General features: G+C 45.9%; 1 protein-coding gene across 3 annotated transcripts in view; it reads left to right on the top strand.

Annotated features, from left to right (window-relative positions):
- Window positions 1-18,801, top strand: part of ABL1 (ABL proto-oncogene 1, non-receptor tyrosine kinase) — a 133,255-nt gene that overhangs the window by 96,177 nt on the left and 18,277 nt on the right. For all 3 annotated transcript variants that reach the window (XM_030838547.2, XM_030838548.2, XM_070045669.1), the window contains exons 2-4: window positions 7,670-7,843; window positions 8,388-8,683; window positions 15,688-15,960. In XM_030838547.2, the coding sequence (XP_030694407.1) occupies window positions 7,670-7,843; window positions 8,388-8,683; window positions 15,688-15,960 (743 nt within the window). The remainder of the gene's footprint in view (window positions 1-7,669; window positions 7,844-8,387; window positions 8,684-15,687; window positions 15,961-18,801) is intronic.

Genomic DNA, 18,801 nt, shown 5'->3' with positions numbered 1-18,801 from the left:
CCCAGCTAGGTTGAAACCATCGTGCAGTTGAGAAACTGAGGCTCAGAAGTTAATATCTTAAAGACATGGTGGGCTGAGATTTGACCAAGGCTTGTCCACCCTGGAGCCCAGGCTTACTGTACTGCAAGGGACATGGGAACAGATTCCTTACTGTGTCCCTATCAGACACCAAGTGCTCCCCAGATGAGGTGAAGGGGAAGTAGTCAACGGGAGGAGAGGCGGTAGGGAGGCAGAAGGACCCGTCAGAGGTTTCCTAGAGGGCGTGAGGGCGCAGGATACGGAGTGGGCTGGGAAGGCATTCCAGGGGGAGTGACTGGCCCTTGTCCAGGTGCACACAGCTGAGGCAGCAGCAGGGAAACTGCAAGGCATTTGGGGAGGCTGGGTGAAGAGTGGGTGTCGGCGGGGGGAAGGTGCTGCTTCTGGAGCGCCGACTTCTCCTGTAGAGGTGGTGGCAGTAACAAGCCCAGCCGTTTTCTGAGGGCCCGTTTTACTCGCTAGGAGCAGTGTCGCCTGCATTATGGGCAAACTGCCGCTATCCTGCGAGGCACGTGATAGCACTGTTCCTTCTGTTGCCACAGGTGACAGCGCTAGTATTGATAAATGTGACTGAGCGTTGACAGGCAGAGCTGCCTCCCAAGGTTTCTGTTCTGCCTCTTGGCCAGCAGCCATCTCAGTGGGTTTTAACAGAAGAGTGACTTGGTCAGATCTGCATTTTAGAACGACTGCTCTGGTGGCAGTGTGGAGGTGGAATGAAGGGGGGGGGGTCGAAGGGGGTAACCAGTCAAGGGTGTGGTGGGGCGTGAAAAGTACGGGACTGATCAGAGGTTTAGGAGGGAAAGTGGCCAGGCTGTGGGTGTGCACTTACTGGGATGAGAGGGAGAGGGGGTGTGTGTGAATGATGGGGTTGAGAATGGTTTGAAGACGGTAGGGTCTTATTTTATAGTGGTCTTTATACTTCATTGGCAGTAACTGTAGACTTCTTTGACAGTAGAATCTTAGAAGGTGACACAAAATTCCTTTTATTTTTTTGCTTTCTGGTGGAGGGAGGGGGGCAGGGACTGTGTACCTTCAGAAGGGAGCACTGTGTATCTGGACTGCCGATGGGGACAGAGGTTAGGATGGAGAATTCTGTTTTCTAAAATTGGCTAGAACATTATAATGTAAAAAGATTCCCAGACACAGTTAGACCTTGGGCTAATTTAAATAACTTTATTTTTTAACTTTTTATTTTTTAAAGGAGATTTCTCTAAGAAACCCATTCAATTTATTACCTACAATGCCCCTAAGCGGGAAGTAATACAACTGCATTTATCTAAAAAGAAAACTGAATAATGCGGGCTTTGCGCTAATTTATTGCAGCGCCCTTTCTAGGCCCTTCTCCCTGGCAGGTTACTGGGGTTCTAGTGAACCAAATCTGTCGTGTAGCAGTTGTGAACCTGCAAGGCCCTCGGGGTCTGGCGTGGAATTCGGAGCCTCCATGTCCTTGGATGGAAAAATATTAAAACTTTATTTCACTAAACATAACTGAAAATTAGTATATTATTCTTTTGAGAACGTAGGTAACAAACCACAGTAATATTAGCAGTACTTGTGACTTTGCCACCAGTAGAAATCAGATATTTTCATATCATGTAACAATTGTAATTATTACTTACACTCATCACTACTTTGAACTGACAGTAGCTACTACTAGAGCTTGTTATTTAAGGTGTTAATAAAGGAGCATATATTTAATGCATTAATAAAGAAGCACCGTATCACAAATTACTTCTTTAAAAATATTTTGAGGACTGTTTCAATAGAGTTGTTTTCCTTTGCAGTGCTGCATATGTATTTGATGCAGTTACAAACTGTATTCTGGGAAGGAGTCCCTGGGCATCACCAGAGGGTCCACAACACAGCCCAACTGAAGACCCCTCCCTTAGTAGCCTTGATGTGTCAGGCTAGCCGTGGGTCCCTGTGTTAATAACCCTGCTTCTCTTGCCAGGCACGGTCTCGTTCAGGGTCCACCTCCTTCCTACTGAGCTCGCCCCCCTCACAACTCCTGGCCCTCAGTGTCTGTGTCCTTATCAATTAATCCGCAGGACAGCGCCCATCTTCTATTAGACTTTTGCTTTGAGGGTGTGTCAGTTTTCATGAACTGTGTTTCTCCCACAAGGAGCAGAGGCTGTGTGATGATTCCTTGCGTCGTTACCATGTTGCCCTACCCCTGCTCCCCAGCAGCTGACACAGTGTTTTGGGGCGCTGGGAACATTTTGTTCAGAGTGAGAACTTAATGCCAAGGCTATATTCAGCTAAACTTGTTTTTTTTTTAATAATTTTAACTGCTCCGGGTGAGGGTGTAAATTACAAAATAAAGGACCATGTAGAATGTAGATAAAATGGCTTTCATCGAGTTCAGATTGTGGGAAATAATACTTTTCCTCTAAGCTCATATCATAAAAAGTTGTATTAGACTGTTAAATAGTCTGAGCGTGATCTCATCAGCTGGAACCGAGTATGAAATAAAACACGAAGGCTTCCTTCTTTTCTGAAGGATCTGTTTTATAGATTTTTAAATTACAGAGATTCCTTGAGCTAGAGCATAATAATGCAGGACCCACAAAGGAAATGAGACTGAAGCAACCAGGGTTTCAATGATTGAATGTGAGCAAAAGTGAAGGGAATGTTTATCACCCGCGACACGCCCCACCCTCGCGCCCCTCCCCCACCCTGAACCCCAGTGAGAGCCCCAGTGTGGATAGTAATGACTGCCACGGAGCTGGCTGCTCTCACTCTAGAAGGAACCGTGACCTTGGGCACGAGCGCCAACAGGAAGGTAGGAAGCTTCCCAGGGATGTTTTTCCTGGAGGTGAAGTCTCCCCTCCCCTCCCCTCGGGACTGCAGTAGCACAGTACTTCCTCCTGCTTTTTGCCAGTGGCAGCTCCAGCAGCAGCCCCTGAAAGTCTAGACAGATATGCCATATGGGAGAATCTTTTGTAAACATTTTTGATCAGTGACTCACAACTTTAAGAAAGGATTATCTTTGTATAAAATGCTCTTTAAATTGTACTTTAAAGACCCAAGCTATTTTCTTAGAATACTGTCCAAATAAGTTAATCACGCACGGATCCAGTGCATTCTGTGGCGTTGTTCTTACAGAATTTTCAGTTTGCTATTCTCATAGTTGGAGCCATAGCCTTTTAGAGCTTTGGAGGCATGTCTTTAGATAGCACCATTCTTGGTACATGACTTTTCCTGAGTTTTGTTGGTGAGTAGGAACCTTTTCATTAAAGATGTGGTGAAATAACAAAAGGATTTTCAATGAGATGGGAGACATTTTTGAAGATATAAAAAATATTTTAAAAATATAACTCAGGATGCTGCAGAAAACGTTAACTAAACTTTTTAAGAATAGTAGATGCTAAGATTCCTTTTTCCATTGGCAGAACAGAAGAGGGGAGCTGTTTGGGGCATCCTTTTTTAATGAATCCTTTGAGCTTCTTTAGGGGGTCTAACCTGGGACTGGCAGGAAGTTCATGTATTAAGCAAGGAAGATTTAAGTACATTCTGCAACTTTGGCCTTGTAAACTGTGATCATTTTTAAGGTTGACAAGCATAGTTCACTGTGAAATGAAGCAAGGAACTTGGCATTTATACATTGTGAGTCAATTTTGACATCAGCCTGGATTGGGAATTCACTGGAAGGTTTTGGTGTTCGACTGTGGCTACACTTCAGTGTCTCGATCCAGAGGCAAGCATGAGCAATACTTCCCTTTGGGCTTTGGCCATTAATTTGTGGAATGGAGCAAGAATTGGAGAGGAAAATTGAAAGGCTGCCTTGGATTTCCTGACGTCCTGTTGAATCAAAAAGCTGTGGGAGGCCCTTTCCTTCCTGACAAAGGCCTCATCCCCTCACATGAGATTCTCAGCATCTGTCTCCACGTTAGGGACAGTCCCTCTTTAACCCATACTTTTAAGTCGACAGTCACCCCTGAGCCAGTATCTGTGTTCTGCCTATTCCAGGTGTTTTCCAGGCTACTTCCCCTGATTATGTAACTTTGATCAAATCCAGATGCTGCAGAATGTTTGATAGAAGAGGTCAAATGGCATTTGAGAAGAAAAGCATTTCTGTATTCATGACTTTGCTTTAATTTCCTGTGTAGGCCTGGTCCGCGCAAGTCGTGTGCTCATGGCCACGAAGTTGGGACACTGGAGGGGAATGCACACATACTTTCTCAGGACAGCTTGAGGAGATTCCCTCCCCACCCTGTGTACTTTTTCATGTTAGATGATCAATTATGTAAGTGTCCGCTGGCTTCTATATATGACAGGTTTTTTTATTTTTGTAATTGTTTTCTGATTATAAAAACAATCCACATTCATTGTGAGACATATGCCAAAATACAGAAAAGAATAAAGAAAACTTAAAATGTTCGTAATCCCACCACCCCAAGTTAAATTACTGTTAATGGTACTTGTTAACATGCTACCATGCATTAACTACTGTTCACATTTTGATATAGTTCCTTCTGGACTTTTTTTCAATTTTTATGAAATGGGGGATTGTTATAGTATATTTCCAAGTTATTAGATATTTTTTCCAAAAATATTTTGAATGGCTTTACGAATGTATTCTATTTTATCGATGGACCACGAACTAACTTATCTCGTGTTGCTAAATATTGTGTACCTTTCCTTTTCTGTGCTGTTACTTAAAAATCAGTATATACAAATCATTGTGTGGGTCTCCTGGGATAAATTCCTAGCAGTATGTCAAAGGTGATGGAATTCTTTAAAGACTCAGTTCGGTTCACATTTCCAGTTTTTCTCCTAAAATGTTACAGCAATATCTATACTAACTATTAGCATTGTATGAGAGTGCCCATTTCATTGAAGTTTTACCCTGTTAGCCTCAAGAAAATGTCCCTGCCCAATTTCATGGAGAATTTGCATTTCTTTGATTATTAGGAGGGTAGACATGCTTTCCGTGTTTAACGGTAATTTAAATTTCCCGTGTGCTGCTTATTCATAGTTTTGGTCTATTTTTCCATAGAGGAGGGTTTTATCTTTTCCTTTTGATATGCAAGAGTTCTTCTATGTTAAGAATCCTTTGCCTTGGACATACATACACTACCAAACGTAAAATAGATAGCTAGTGGGAAGCAGCCGCATAGCACAGGGAGATCAGCTCGGTGCTTTGTGACCACCTGGAGGGGTGGGATAGGGAGGATGGGAGGGAGACGCAAGAGGGAGGAGATATGGGAACATATGTATAACTGATTCACTTTGTTATAAAGCAGGAACTAACACACCATTGTAAAGCAATTATACTCCAATAAAGATGTTAAAAAAAATAAATGAGTAAAGAAAAAAAAAGAATGCTTTGCCTAATAATTTTACTTAATATCGACGTAACGACAGTAGAAGCTCTTTTGACTTGCTTTCACCGAACTGACTTGCTGAAGCGCCAGCAGCTCGGCTTCCGCCATAGCACATGCCTCTCTGGTGCCCACGGGGTAGGGCAGCCGCTCCACTACCACACGTTGCTCCCGCCACCTGGGTCACAGCCACACCCAGAGCCACTTGCGTTTCTTTCTACACCTCTTTATTTCAGATACACTTGTTGCTTTAATTACTTGGTTAATATGCAACCAGTGAAATCCAAATGTGAACAGAGATTTGTCTCTATGAAAATTTAAGTGAATGTTTTAGATAGCCTCTGTAAACGCCGGTAACTTTTTAAAAATTGCTACAGGACTAGGTGTGAGTGACACACCTGTAAACATTGGAAGGGGTTGTACTGGGATGACATATCGAATGGCTCCAGCTTCTTCTTCCACCTGTAGGAAGCTGAAGTGAGATGATGCATTATAGGTAGGATGGTAAGACAACATCCAACTGTAAACACGTACCCACACTCAAAAGGACAGTCCTTGGCCCTGTCGTCAAGACTAGCAAATCAGTGTACATTCAGGTGGGGTTAGGGGATCACAGATTTTAATTTTCAAAAATTCCCTGCTTTGACCAGGTTTTTTTGGTTAATCGGTCAGTCTGTGATCACGATGGCACTAGATACACTTTTAGAGCTGCTGTAAGTAAGTACTCAGAGAACAGGGCCTAACGCATCACTAAGCCTTTTGCACATTCTAGGAAATGGTAGTGTTACAAGATGCTCTTCCTTGAAATTATCTTTGCCCTCAAGATTCATAAAACAAAATTACCAAGCATAGTAGTGACATAATTTGAGATTTTCTCTTTTAGAAAAACAATTCCTGAAGGTTCACTATAGTCAGTAGTACAAAAGCTAGAATTGGGAGGCCTTCTTATTTATGTTCTATTGGTTTATTCCAAAGAGATAGTTTAAAGAATGTTTGTTTCTGAAAGTTCTCCAGTTGTGTTTCCGGAAGTTTCGGCTAGTCTCTCAGATGTATCAGGTGCCTCCAGTGTCTTTTTTGAAGTGAGTACTGCAGAATCACGCCCATCCCTGAGCTGGGTGTTACTGCCCAAGAAAAGATGTTTGGGGGTCCTCTAAATCCATAAAAAGGGAAATTTGAAACAATTTTGTTCTGTCGCCATTTATGTTTGGTGTAAACAGATGGTAAGTCTTTCCATTCTTCTCAAATTAGAATTTTCCCCTTTCCCCCTTTTTAAAAGTTTGATTTCTTAGCCATAATATTCTATAACTGTTAAGGTCTACTTGGAGTAGATTTGCTGGTGTGAAAGGACCCATGGAGAGTTTGAACATAGTTCAAAAAAAAAAAAGACAAGAAAAAACTTCAGGAAAAAATATTGAACTGTATTTAACCCTGTAGTGAGTAATAGTCACACATTCCTAACGTAAAAGATGCAGATTGGTTTTCAACCTTTAGAATCTACCTATAGACAAAAATGAAAGACTTTATTAACGAATAGAAGAACAGAATTTCTTTTACACAAAGTGGAAGAAAATGTAAAGAAGGCCGTACTTCGAGCGTAGAGGGGGGAAAGCTGGAAGGAAGGGTAGGATGTTAATATCCTTATCTTGTGAGGTAAATAGTTGAGAGATGCGGTCTCTAGCAGGAAGAAAAAGAAATAAAAGTGTAAGTCTGTTACTGAAAATGCAAAGGTGACCAGTAGAGGCTGGTGCAGGAGAGATGGGGGAGAGGGAACAGCGATTATAATGATATAGCTTCTGTTCAGAGAGATGGAGGTGGTCACCAAGAAAACAGCTGTTGCCTCTGGGTGTAGAGGGGAGTGGGATGGAAACTGTTTGTCCTTCATTATAAGCGCTTCAGCACTATTTGACTTTTAAATTATGCACGTTTATTAACTTTCCTACATTTAAAAATGTTCTAAAGCAAGAAACTTTTGCTCCATGTTATAACATAAGCAACGGCAAAGACGTGTGAGGATGGACTGTCTCTATTTCTAGTTGAATTTTTTGAATTAGTAAACTTAAAAAGTTTAAACCATTTGGGAACGGTAGTTACCACTCCGGAATGTAAATATTTAGGGTTTTTCACAAGATTTGGGAAAGGAAGGGTCCATTTTTTTAAATCACCTTTCTGATTAATAGATAATACGTGTGGATGTTAAGAAATGAAATAAATTAAGAATATATATAATGTTGGATACACAGACTTTTTTGCTCCTGAGAATAAAACTTTCTTCCCTGTTTCTTTCTTCTGTTTCTCTCTTTCTCTTCCAGAAGCCCTTCAGAGGCCAGTAGCATCTGACTTCGAGCCCCAAGGTCTGAGCGAAGCAGCTCGTTGGAACTCTAAGGAAAACCTTCTCGCTGGTCCCAGCGAAAATGACCCCAACCTTTTCGTTGCACTGTATGATTTTGTGGCCAGTGGGGATAACACTTTAAGCATAACTAAAGGTAAAAGATCTGTGGGCAGCTGGTGATCGTTGCAAGAGACAGAAATCCGGGGAAGCCGGAGCCGGACTGGCTGCCCCTTTGCTGGCGGAAAGAGCAGCTTTAGTTTGGAATGCAGAGAGACCCGAAAAACTAACAGCATCCTTTCAAGCGTCCCTTTTCCTTAAGGAGAAGAGTTCCTGCATAGTTCTTGGCAAAAACAGAGCTTTCCCTATTTTATATTGAAAAAGACATCTGGACCAAACACTGAAAACACTTTTTTTTTTTTAAGAAAAAGTATCTTTCCACTAAAAGCTTCCTTATATTAGAAGCAAAGCACTTGAGTAATAGATTTATAAAAACTGAGGCTATATATTTATCTGCATATTCAATATAAACAGGAAGCTTCATACTCACACGCTTGTAAATACATATATTTATGTGGACTTGTTAAAATGAAATGGGTATTTAGGAACTTGGAGATCTTTAGTAATCATAGAAGAGTACATGAGAATGAACGAATTAGCTTCTAAAACTGATATGTCTGATTTGGTTCTTTTCTTCTAAGGTGAAAAGCTCCGGGTCTTAGGCTACAATCACAATGGGGAATGGTGTGAAGCCCAAACTAAAAATGGCCAAGGGTGGGTCCCAAGCAACTACATCACGCCAGTCAACAGTCTGGAGAAACATTCCTGGTACCATGGGCCCGTGTCCCGCAACGCCGCTGAGTACTTGCTGAGCAGTGGGATCAATGGCAGCTTCTTGGTTCGGGAGAGCGAGAGCAGTCCTGGGCAGAGGTCCATCTCGCTGAGATACGAAGGGAGGGTGTACCACTACAGGATCAACACTGCTTCTGATGGCAAGGTAGGGGGCCCCAGGCAGGGGAGCCGATGGGCCAGGGTGGGGACAAGAGGTCCTGCCGCTAGGTTGATAAGGTTTTGCGACAAAGCTCAACCAAGAAGATGTTTGAAACAGCAGGCATCATCCCACTAGCCTTGTTAAAGACCCTCCGTTGAGGACCGATCATGTGACATTACAAGTCCACGGGCTGATGTGGTTCTCTGATTGTCCTGCTGGAGTTTGGTTATCAGCAGGTTCATAAGATAAGTGGATCGTCTGTTGGGTTTTGGACATATTTCTTACACTAAGACTCTTCCTTTTTAAAAAAAATCTCTTATATGAAAGTAATTTATCCTAAGTGAGGAAAATTCACACAGTAGATGGTTATTTTTAAAGTGAAAGACCACCTGAATAGCACCTCCCCAAAACAAGTCTGGTACGTGGCTTTCTTTCTGTAGATAAAATCACATTTGTGTGTGTGTGTGTGTGTGTGTGTGTGTGTGTGTGTGTAATACATATATACACACAGTTTTTAAACAAAAATGGGATCACGTCATACCCGTGTATTTCCAAACCCAAACTGTAGTTTTGTAAAGGAGCTGATATATATGGTTTTGTGGTCATCATATAAACAGTCATTAAGAGTCCATGAAGGGAAGGGAGAAATTAACATGTACTGAGTTCCTACTGTTTGCTGGGGCATTTTTCAACCTTCATTTCTTTTAAACCTCACCTTAGTCCTCAGGGCAGATACTGCTTTCAGCCGCATTTTTGCATTAAAGAAATGAAGGCTTAGAGGGATAAAATTTCTTGCTGAAGATCACATAGTGAGTAACTGATGGGAACTAGGCTCCGATTCCACTGTCTGCTCCGCTGCACCACGCTGTCGTTGAGGGTGCAGATAGGTGGATTGTCGGGATGGGCCCACATGGTGTATGTACTTTTTTAATAATATGTAATGCATGCACATGGTTTTAAAAAAAAAATGAATTGCCGTGAAACGTAATTCTGTCTCCTAATTCAGTTCCCCTGCCCAGGGGCAACCGCTGTGACCAGTTTCTCCCAGAGTTCCCCAGTGTATATATGTTTATATTTTTTAAAAGCACAAACGATGCATAATGCGCACTGTCTGCTTCTTGCCTTTCCCGCCTGGTAATACATTTGGGAGGTTGTTTCACGGCAGCACAGTTAGAGCCGCCGCACTCTGATTAATGGCTGCCTAGCGCGGATGGACCATCACTTATTTAAGCAGTCCCCTGCCGGCCGACTTTTAGGCTGTTTCCAGTCTTTTGCTATTATAAATAATGCTGTTGGAAAGTGGATTTCAAACCTTTAAAAAAAAATAGCCCACTGTAAAAAAAAAAGTTTTACATCACCATCCGGTACACACACTAGGAACAGAAGGTTCACGAAACCCTACTTACTCTTACTGTACGTAACGCATTCTGATACTTTATATACCATTCTGTTCTGTTTCATTCTTTTTGAAACTCCTGGTCAGAATGCACTGAGTTTATTTCATAGACCCACTCGTGGGTCACGACTGGCATTTTGAAAATACACTGCACATACTTCTTTGTGTACAGTCCAAGCATATGCAAGGTAAGTTGCTAGAACTGATTGGAGTTCATGTGTATTTAAAGCTTGTGTAGATATTGCCAAATTACTTTCTTTAGAAATTGTACAGATGTGTTTTCTCACCAGCAATGCTGTGAGAGTGCCACAGCACTCATCAGCAGTGTATTCTCAGACTTGTAAAAACATCCCTGTCACTGATTGGTAAAGATGGCATCTCATTATGTTTAATATACCTGTGCTTCCTATGCCATTTACTAAACTCATCCTTTCCTGTGTATTTGAGGTACACCAAATTTGCATATGTATTTAGTTCTGCTCTCTTCCATTGGTCTGTCTGTTCATATGCCAGAATCAGACTTTTAATTGTTATGGCTTTATAATATGTTTTAATAGGGCTAGTTTAGTTCCCTTATTTTTTTTTTTTTTGGCCATGCCATGCGGGGGGGCATGAAGGATCCTAGCCCCCCCACCCCCCAATGACCAGGGATCGAACCCACGCCCCCTGCAGTGGAAGCGCAGAGTCCTAACTACTGGGAAGTAGTGGGAACTCCTGGGGACTGGGAAGTCCCTAGTTCCCATTTCTTAATCTTGCTAGCATTTTCATGGCTCTCCTCACACATTCATTTGTACCATACAAATGCACGATGCGTTTCTTTTTTCAGTGTTCTTATCTGTTGTTTTTTCCACATGTCTCAAAGTCTCCTGGCTAGAGTCCTTATTGCCAGTATCTGATCCTTTTCGTCATTGCACGTGTCCTTATACCAGCACTGTAGTCTGTAGGACGGACAGCATAGCCTGCCTTTGACGTGTGACCAGAGGTCGGCCTCATCAGCGTGCTTTTCAGGTCACTGTTCTCATCCCCGATGCGAAACTAGGTCCTCCATTCTGGGGGATGTATTCCAGGGTGCTGGGCCCTTTGAAACCTTGGCTTCAGACCACAAGGGTGCCCTTTTAGTGAATTAGAACAACAGAGTGCACCGCCCATGAGGGAGGTGATGTCTTGGAGCTGACAGCTTGCTTCCCATCTGTGCCGTTTATCCAGGGCGAGCCCCGCTGCACCACGGTAATCAGTTGAGGTTTGTCCTGAACAGGATAATGGTTCCTTTTCCCTGGAGTTGTTTAATCAGCATCCTTGGAACGGATGCAGGCAAGCATGATCTAGTCTGACAACTCATTAGCTGGGGGTTGGTCTAAAATATGGTTAAAAGGGGGAGAGCAAAGCCTACGTGGATACATGATCTGCAGAATTTGAGAGTCATCTGACGAGGAAGCTGAGCCCTCTGTCTAAAATCTCATGTGTGCCAGGTGGTTCCCTTCATTCCAGGTAGAGCACAAGGAACCCATTTGATCAGGCTGTATCCGCTACTCATCAAAGTGACCTGGGCATCTTGCCCTCCTCCTTCCCTCCCCGGCAAAGACTCTCCCTTCAGCTGTCCGAGCACCTGGAGATTTCTCAACCCACGGGGTCATCAGGCCACACTCGAGGGGGCTCTGTTGGGTGGGATTATATTCCTGGAATGAGTGGAACAGTGTCAGAATCGGGAAGCGGGGGTATTATAACGACGCATGGGACAGTGTGGCCTGGCGTTGAAAAAAAGCTGCTCACATAGCAGAGCTTTGATGCAATCCTTTTTGGATTTCGAAAGGGAAAATTTAAAGTTTGGTGGGAGGAATAGGCTGGGGTTGAATAAGTTTTAATTCTTATTTTCAAATTAGCTAATCTTTAGAAAACAACTGAATTTAGAAGATTCTTCTCTAAGGCCCCCAAGGATTTCTTTCTGCCTCCACCCTCTTGGCTCTGGTTGACCTCCCTCCCATGTTTCTGAGCTTTCAGCAGCCATTGTCAGTTGGTCAGTCAGCCCGGGGCCACCGGCTCAGGGCCCAGAGCCTAGGACTCTGGGAGTTTCAGGCTAGACTCTTGAAAGCACCATAGCAAACTGAGCCATTGCTGTTTCCTAGGTGTCCCAAGAGTCTTAGCAGCCCTCAGATACCCTGGGATTTGGTTTTCATTCTTACTGCTTTCTTAAAGTTTGGAATCCTCTGCCAATGTAGTGGAATTAAAGACTGATTTTCCTCCTCCACCCCCCACCCCCAGTCGTTCTTCACTTGTTGTGGTTATTTGTGCCTGCATCGTATGTACCTGGGTGGGATGCTGCCACCAAGCCCCACGATTATAGCCCTTGATAGAGTCTTTCCTGTCCTTCCTTTTCTCCAGGAGATGCAGTTGACGTTGATTTTCATGGTCTCCTAAAGTGACAGGTTTGAGTTGACAGGAGTGGAATTCGGGCATCAGCTTTAGCAGAGGTGGCAGGACACTGGTCAGCAGGTGCAGGCATCTGGTGAAAAGCCTGCTAAACCGTAGCTGATCTTCCCTTGTCGAGGAGACCGGGAGCATTATTACTAAGTACTGCTTCATTATTAAACACTGCCTTCCTGCTGGTATTTGAGTAGCTTGGAGGTTGGTTGGGGGGTGGGGGTCACTTCCTGGCCTTGCAGCCTGTACATACTACGTCCCAGGTGGGACTCCAGGGTCTGAGGCAGCTAAAGGTTGCACACGTCCGATAAGCCTGTGAGTCTGGCTGTCAGGGGGAAAGCTGTTTCTGGTGAGTTTCTTTGACAGGTCGTATCTTTCGGGTCCCTGCGTGATTAGGAAGAGGCACACCCTGGCTGAGCACCCAGGGTGTTTATGTAACTGGGTGCATAGCATAATGACATGCCATTCATAACACTAATTTCACTTTCTTCTGTGAACATGCCATGAATTCCTGATGAAGATTACCCAGTTCGCTAGCAAAATGCTGCTCCCAAACTAGCAGTAATCAGAAGGGAGCCACCAGACTTGACTGTTAGAAGATGGCTGCGCAGTACATTTAAGGGAGTTTCAATATTTGACGTGTTGGTATGTTGGTATTTTATGTTGAAAAATGAACTAAGTTTGGGGGTCTGTAAATTTAATGATTGAAAAAGATGAAGTTTGCCCATTCAGTGAAACCTCCCATAACTCTGAAACCTCTAATAAAGGAGCCTGAGAGGGAATCAGCTGAGACCAAGAACAAACTCTGCATAAACTAGGGCTTCGGGGAGCCATTAGCATTCTGGGCGGTTGAGTGAACTTAATCTTGGGGCTGGGGAGTGCTCCTTTCAGGCTGACGGGGAGAAGTAGGTAATGAGCCTTGCTCCCAGGCGACCTGCCCCAGGAGCCCAGCAAGTGAAACAGGCTCTTTTGCGTGTACTGTGCCCGTGATTTCCAAGGGGGGAGGGGTGCTGTGGCTCCAGCGGGTGCCTTCTTGGAGTGGGTTTTCTCTCCTCTCGTCCCTCCTTAGTAGGAAGAGTGCCCACCAGCTGAGTAGCCAGAGAGAAGAGGGCTTGGAGCGTTTGCAGCCTGTAGTGAAGCAGTTGGACAGCTGTCTTCTCCAGAGAGGGGCGAGGATTTGGAACTCTCCCTGCATCCCCCACTCCATCATCTTTGTGAATTGCACGTGCCTTGGTGACTAACACCAAGGAGAGTGCCGTGTTGTCCACGTGCGGGCCTTAAGCTAAGGGCAGGCTCAGCGGTGCCCGCCTCTGCCCCCCACCCCGACCCAGCCCCCGGCACGTTCAGGGGCCTGAGTGAGGCTCATGGCCTCTCCCTTGAGTGGTTCACTTAGAGGTCTCTCCTCGGTGCCCTGAGGTCTAAAAGTAGGGCCTCCTCGCGGGCTGCCTCCTCACCCTGACAGGTCCTGCCGTTGTTCAGAGGCACCGTCTTCCAGAGGGACGAGGTCCCCAGGGCTGCAGAATCTTTCTGGACAGTTCTTGGGTTGCTCAGAATTTTATTTTAGTAGGATTGCTACAGAAAGATTGTAAATTATAAATCTCTAAGCCAGAGTTTGCCATTGGCTTGCATGATTTTTAAAAATTTGTCTGTCATCTCCCCAAGCACAAAAGGAAAAAAAAAAAATCTCCTGTTAAAGACTCCTGTTTACCCTCTTGAGACTTACAGATGGTTCAGATTGTATATTTGTTGTTACTTCCTTCTTCTGAAGTATTTTTATTATCTCCCATTGCAAACATGCAGAAGGTAATGGAGCCTGCCATCGCCAGCAGCCAAGGCCTTGGCCCCGCCAGATGTGTTTCAGGCTTTTTCTTCCTGTTTCTTCCTTTTAAGTAGTAAAAGATATTACAGCTACAGCTGACTGATCCTGTCCCTTTTTGTCCCTCTGGCCTCAGGCATCACCACTGTCCCAAATCTGTTTCCTCCTTCCCGTGTCTTTGCAGTTTGGGCACGTCTTAAATGAACACCTAGTCGTGATTCTTAGTATCCTTTCCACCTTCAGCGATCATGGGCTGCCCTTAGTGAGCCAACGGATTCAGTTATGTGCGTGGAGTCCAGATGTTCTATGTGAATTTTAATGTGAACTGGTTTTGGTAAGGAAGTATCCCTTCACCACATCACCGAACCAAACAAAAAGGAGAGGAGAAGAAAGGTAGCCGTCACCATCCACATTGTTGCTCTCTGCCGGCCTGCACCTTTGCCTTCCTCCCCTTCGCAGCGTCCAGACGCGAATGACCCAGGGAGGGGCTCCCTGCACGGGTTCTCACCCGCCGTAGGTCTCAGTTAGAGACTCACGTGCACTTGTGTCTCATATCCCTTCTCCTGACTTCCCTGTGCTGGACGAGGCTGTACGGCCTCTGTGCGGCTCTCTCAGTCCCCACCCTGTTCTGGGAGAGCGCTGGCGGGGGCATCTCACGTGGGCATAGTGCTGGGACTTGCAAGTCTTGCCCTCTGATGCTTCGTACTCAGCCCAAATCGAGGGAGCAGGAATGAGAAGGAGGTTTATGTTTTATAGTGATTTTCATCTCTGATCACTGTTTAGTTCTAGATAATGATATCATTATAGGTTTTAGGTAATAATAATTAAAAATTACTTTCTTTTCCAGTCAGCAAACGCTTACTAAGTTCTACTCTTTATTAATTTACTCAACAGCATTTATTGAGTACCTGTTATGTGCTCATTTCTTGTTCTGGACATTGGGGATACAGGATCAAAGCAGACAGCTTAGGGCCCTGTTCTCATGAAGCTGACATTCTAGTAGCTGGAGACAGACAGTAAGCAGGCAGATAAACACGGAGTTGTCAGCTGGTGGTAAGTGCAACGCAGAGAAGTAAGGCAGGTGATATGATGACTAACTGGTGCCGGGTGATGACTGCACATTGGGTGGTCAGGGACTACGTCATGGACATTTACGCTGGGCTCAGAATGGTTACAGAGAGCCAGACCTGTGACTATTAGGCCGGTGGAGGAGGTCATGGAGGAACACAACATAAGTGGTTTTCTGAACACTCGGCCCTGTGTGGAGAGTCGTTTATCTGAGGTTCTGCTGTGCATTAAACTAAGGCTCAGCGAAGCTGGCCTCCAGGGTGGTTGGCGTGTGTGTCGCTCTGTGGCTGAAGGCCGTCCCTGTCCCCTCAGCTCTACGTCTCCTCGGAGAGCCGCTTCAACACGTTGGCCGAGCTGGTTCATCACCACTCAACGGTGGCCGACGGGCTCATCACCACTCTCCACTATCCGGCCCCCAAACGCAACAAGCCCACCGTCTACGGCGTGTCCCCGAACTACGACAAGTGGGAGATGGAGCGCACGGACATCACCATGAAACACAAGCTGGGCGGAGGCCAGTACGGGGAGGTGTACGAAGGCGTGTGGAAGAAGTACAGCCTGACGGTGGCCGTGAAGACCCTGAAGGTAAGCCCGGGACCGCCCAGCTGTCCGTCCAGTGAGAGCCTCGCTGCTCACAGCGCCTCAAGGTGGCGCACCACCTTAGTTCAGGGTGGCCCGTTGCCCGCTGGGGCGCAGCGACGCCTGCCTGTGCATGCAGCCCGGGGGCTCACTCTGCAGCTCGAGCCGGCTGTGTTTCTGTGTACGGGTTGACTCATCCTCTTATTCTCAGTGTGTTTCCACATATGCCGAGAGCTGAGGAGTGCTGTGGGTCTTTTGGTGTAAAAAGGTTAGTCACTTGGAGGAGTTTTTCACTCTGTGGCAGGGTGTTTTAAAGCCGTGGGGTTCTGTGCTGTTTTGTTTGGCCTTTGGATCGCTTCTTACTGAGTTAAGAGAAGGCGGGGGGGGGGGCGGGTCTCTGAGTTGTAGGAGATGGAACCAAAATGCTTTTGACTCTTCTGTGGATTTTTGTTGGTGGATTTGAGAGGCAGGTGCATTGGGTGTTTCTAGCACGTTCCCATTCCCCAAATCGTATGTCCAAACTTCTGGAAGCACAGGCGTGGGCTGCCTCCTCTAGGAAGGCACCAAGGAGACATGGGAGCTTCGCAGGGCCTCGGATGCTGCCTGCCCGCTGTCGATCACCGCGGCTTCCACTCTCAGCTGACGCCTGGCGTTTGTAGTCTCTAGCGGCTGTTGGCGCGCCAAGGGAAGGAAGTTCGGTTTGCAGGCCTCGCCTCCTTCAAACTGTGAGCCGTGTTGTTAGCTGTGGTGAGAGTGTCCCCTAGTGTTGCCCTGTGTGGCTTTCGCTTGCTTTAAATGAACTCCCATTATGTTGACCTGTGCACAGAAATTGAGAGAGGGAGCCCCGTTTTGCAGCCGTTAACAAAGAAGCAGGACTGCAACACCCACCACTGGGAAAAAGGAACCTGAGTGTGTGCGTGCTCCTTGAAGGTCGGTCAGGTGCACGCAGCCAGAGAGCCCACCTTTCCGGGCCTCGGTCATTTCCCTGCGGCCCTCACTCAAAGGCACCATAAAATGGAAATTGTGATTTCTGGTTGATAGGAAGTGACATTTTAGAGAAAAGATTGCATTCTTTAGTCCCAGAAACCAAAGGTGGCTTCCTGCCCTTCATGTTGACTGTGTCCCCTTAGCTAGCTTGGTCCTTGGGGCAGGACTGACGCTTGGGGAGGGGGGTGGGGAATGGTGGTGGCCTGGGTATTTCGAGGACCCCTGGATATTTTTCAGATAGGATTTTCTTTAACTTAATAAGCATTTATCAAGCTCCTCACTTTTATTTGCCGGACCCTGAGCTTAACACGGGGATTTTGGAAACAAATTGGACAGAGTTCTTCACCTCAGGCTAGTCTAGGTGGTTAGAATCATCTGGTTGGTAGTAGTCTAGTTAGTAGGAGAAACAGGCAAGTATGACCATAATTGCGGTGTGGTGTGACAAGGGCTGTGTTAGAGGCACGAGCTCAGAGCTGTGGCACCACATGGGGACGAGAGGCAGGACGGGTGAGCTCTGCTCAGCAGGGAGGAAGCAGAACGGGAGTTGTGAGCGGGGCGAGCAGGAGTTGGCCAAGGGAATGGGGCCAGGAAAGGAAAGTAGAGGGCAGAGAGGGCTCGCCGAGTCACAGAGGCCTTGAACCCGGCTGAGGAGCTGGGACGCTGTCCCGGAGGTAGTGGGGCGTGTTGAAGGGTTTGACGCACGGGAATAAGGTGGTCGGATTCGCTGTTCTCGCGGACGCCTATGTTGGCGAGCCCTCGAATGAGCTGAACAGCCATTGCCCCACTTCCCAGAGCCCAGGCCAGGGCACGGGGAGGCGTGCGCTCCAGTGTCCCAGGGCGGCACTCGGCCGAAGACCAGGCCCAGGGAAACTGGGCCTTGACCAGCTTGCAGAACTGTTAAAGGCGCAGGCGCTACCCACACGTTTGCCAGGGTTTGCAGAAACAAAACAAGAGTAAAAGTACAAAATACAGTAGATAGCAGTCCAGGAAAGGCTTGTTGGAAAACTTTAAAAAGAGGTAGAGGGCTCCCCTGGTGGCGCAGTGGTTGAGAGTCCACCTGCCGATGTAGGGGACACGGGTTCGTGTCCCGGTCCGGGAGGATCCCACATGCTGCGGAGTGGCTGCGCCCATGAGCCACGGCCGCTGAGCCTGCGCGTCCGGAGTCTGGTAGCTGATGCTGTGCCGTTATTTTCCAAATAACTGAATAAGATGATTCTAGAGGAGGGACCCCGTGGAGCTCGGCGGTGGTTTTTTTTTTATACCAATACATCAGAATTATCTGGAAGTGGGTGCCTTCTAGAACATACTTCTCTAACGATGTGTTATTAAGCTTTTTATTATACGTTTAATTATTTTTCCTAAGAGCCTTATTAACTTGTGATCCCATAGTTCATTAAAAAAATTACAGAATATAGTAGCATCGATTTCTGTGAATAGTCACTCCAAGTGGTAGCTAATTAGGGAAAAGGGAATGTGTCATTTTCTTTCTTTTTTTTTTTAACTTGTGAACGTGGTTCTTTTTTTTTTTTTAATTTATTTTTGGCTGCGTTGGGTCTTCATTGCTGCACTCAGGCTTTCTCTAGTTGCAGCGAGCGGGGGCTACTCTTCGTTGTGGTGCGCGGGCTTCTCATTGTGGTGGCTTCTCTTGCTGTGGAGCACGGGCTCACTAGTTGTGACTCGCGGACTCTAGAGCGCAGGCTCAGTAGTTGTGGTGCACGGGCTTAGTTGCTCCACAGCATGTGGGATCTTCCCGGACCAGGGCTCGAACCCGTGTCCCCTGCATTGGCAGGTGGATTCTTAACCAGTGTGCCACCAGGGAAGTCCCAAGGGACTGTGTCATTTTCTAGAGGTATATTAACC

This window comes from Globicephala melas, chromosome 6 (genome assembly GCF_963455315.2).
Source record: "Globicephala melas chromosome 6, mGloMel1.2, whole genome shotgun sequence".
Taxonomy (NCBI): domain Eukaryota; kingdom Metazoa; phylum Chordata; class Mammalia; order Artiodactyla; family Delphinidae; genus Globicephala; species Globicephala melas.
This window is presented reverse-complemented; position numbering and strand designations above follow the sequence as displayed.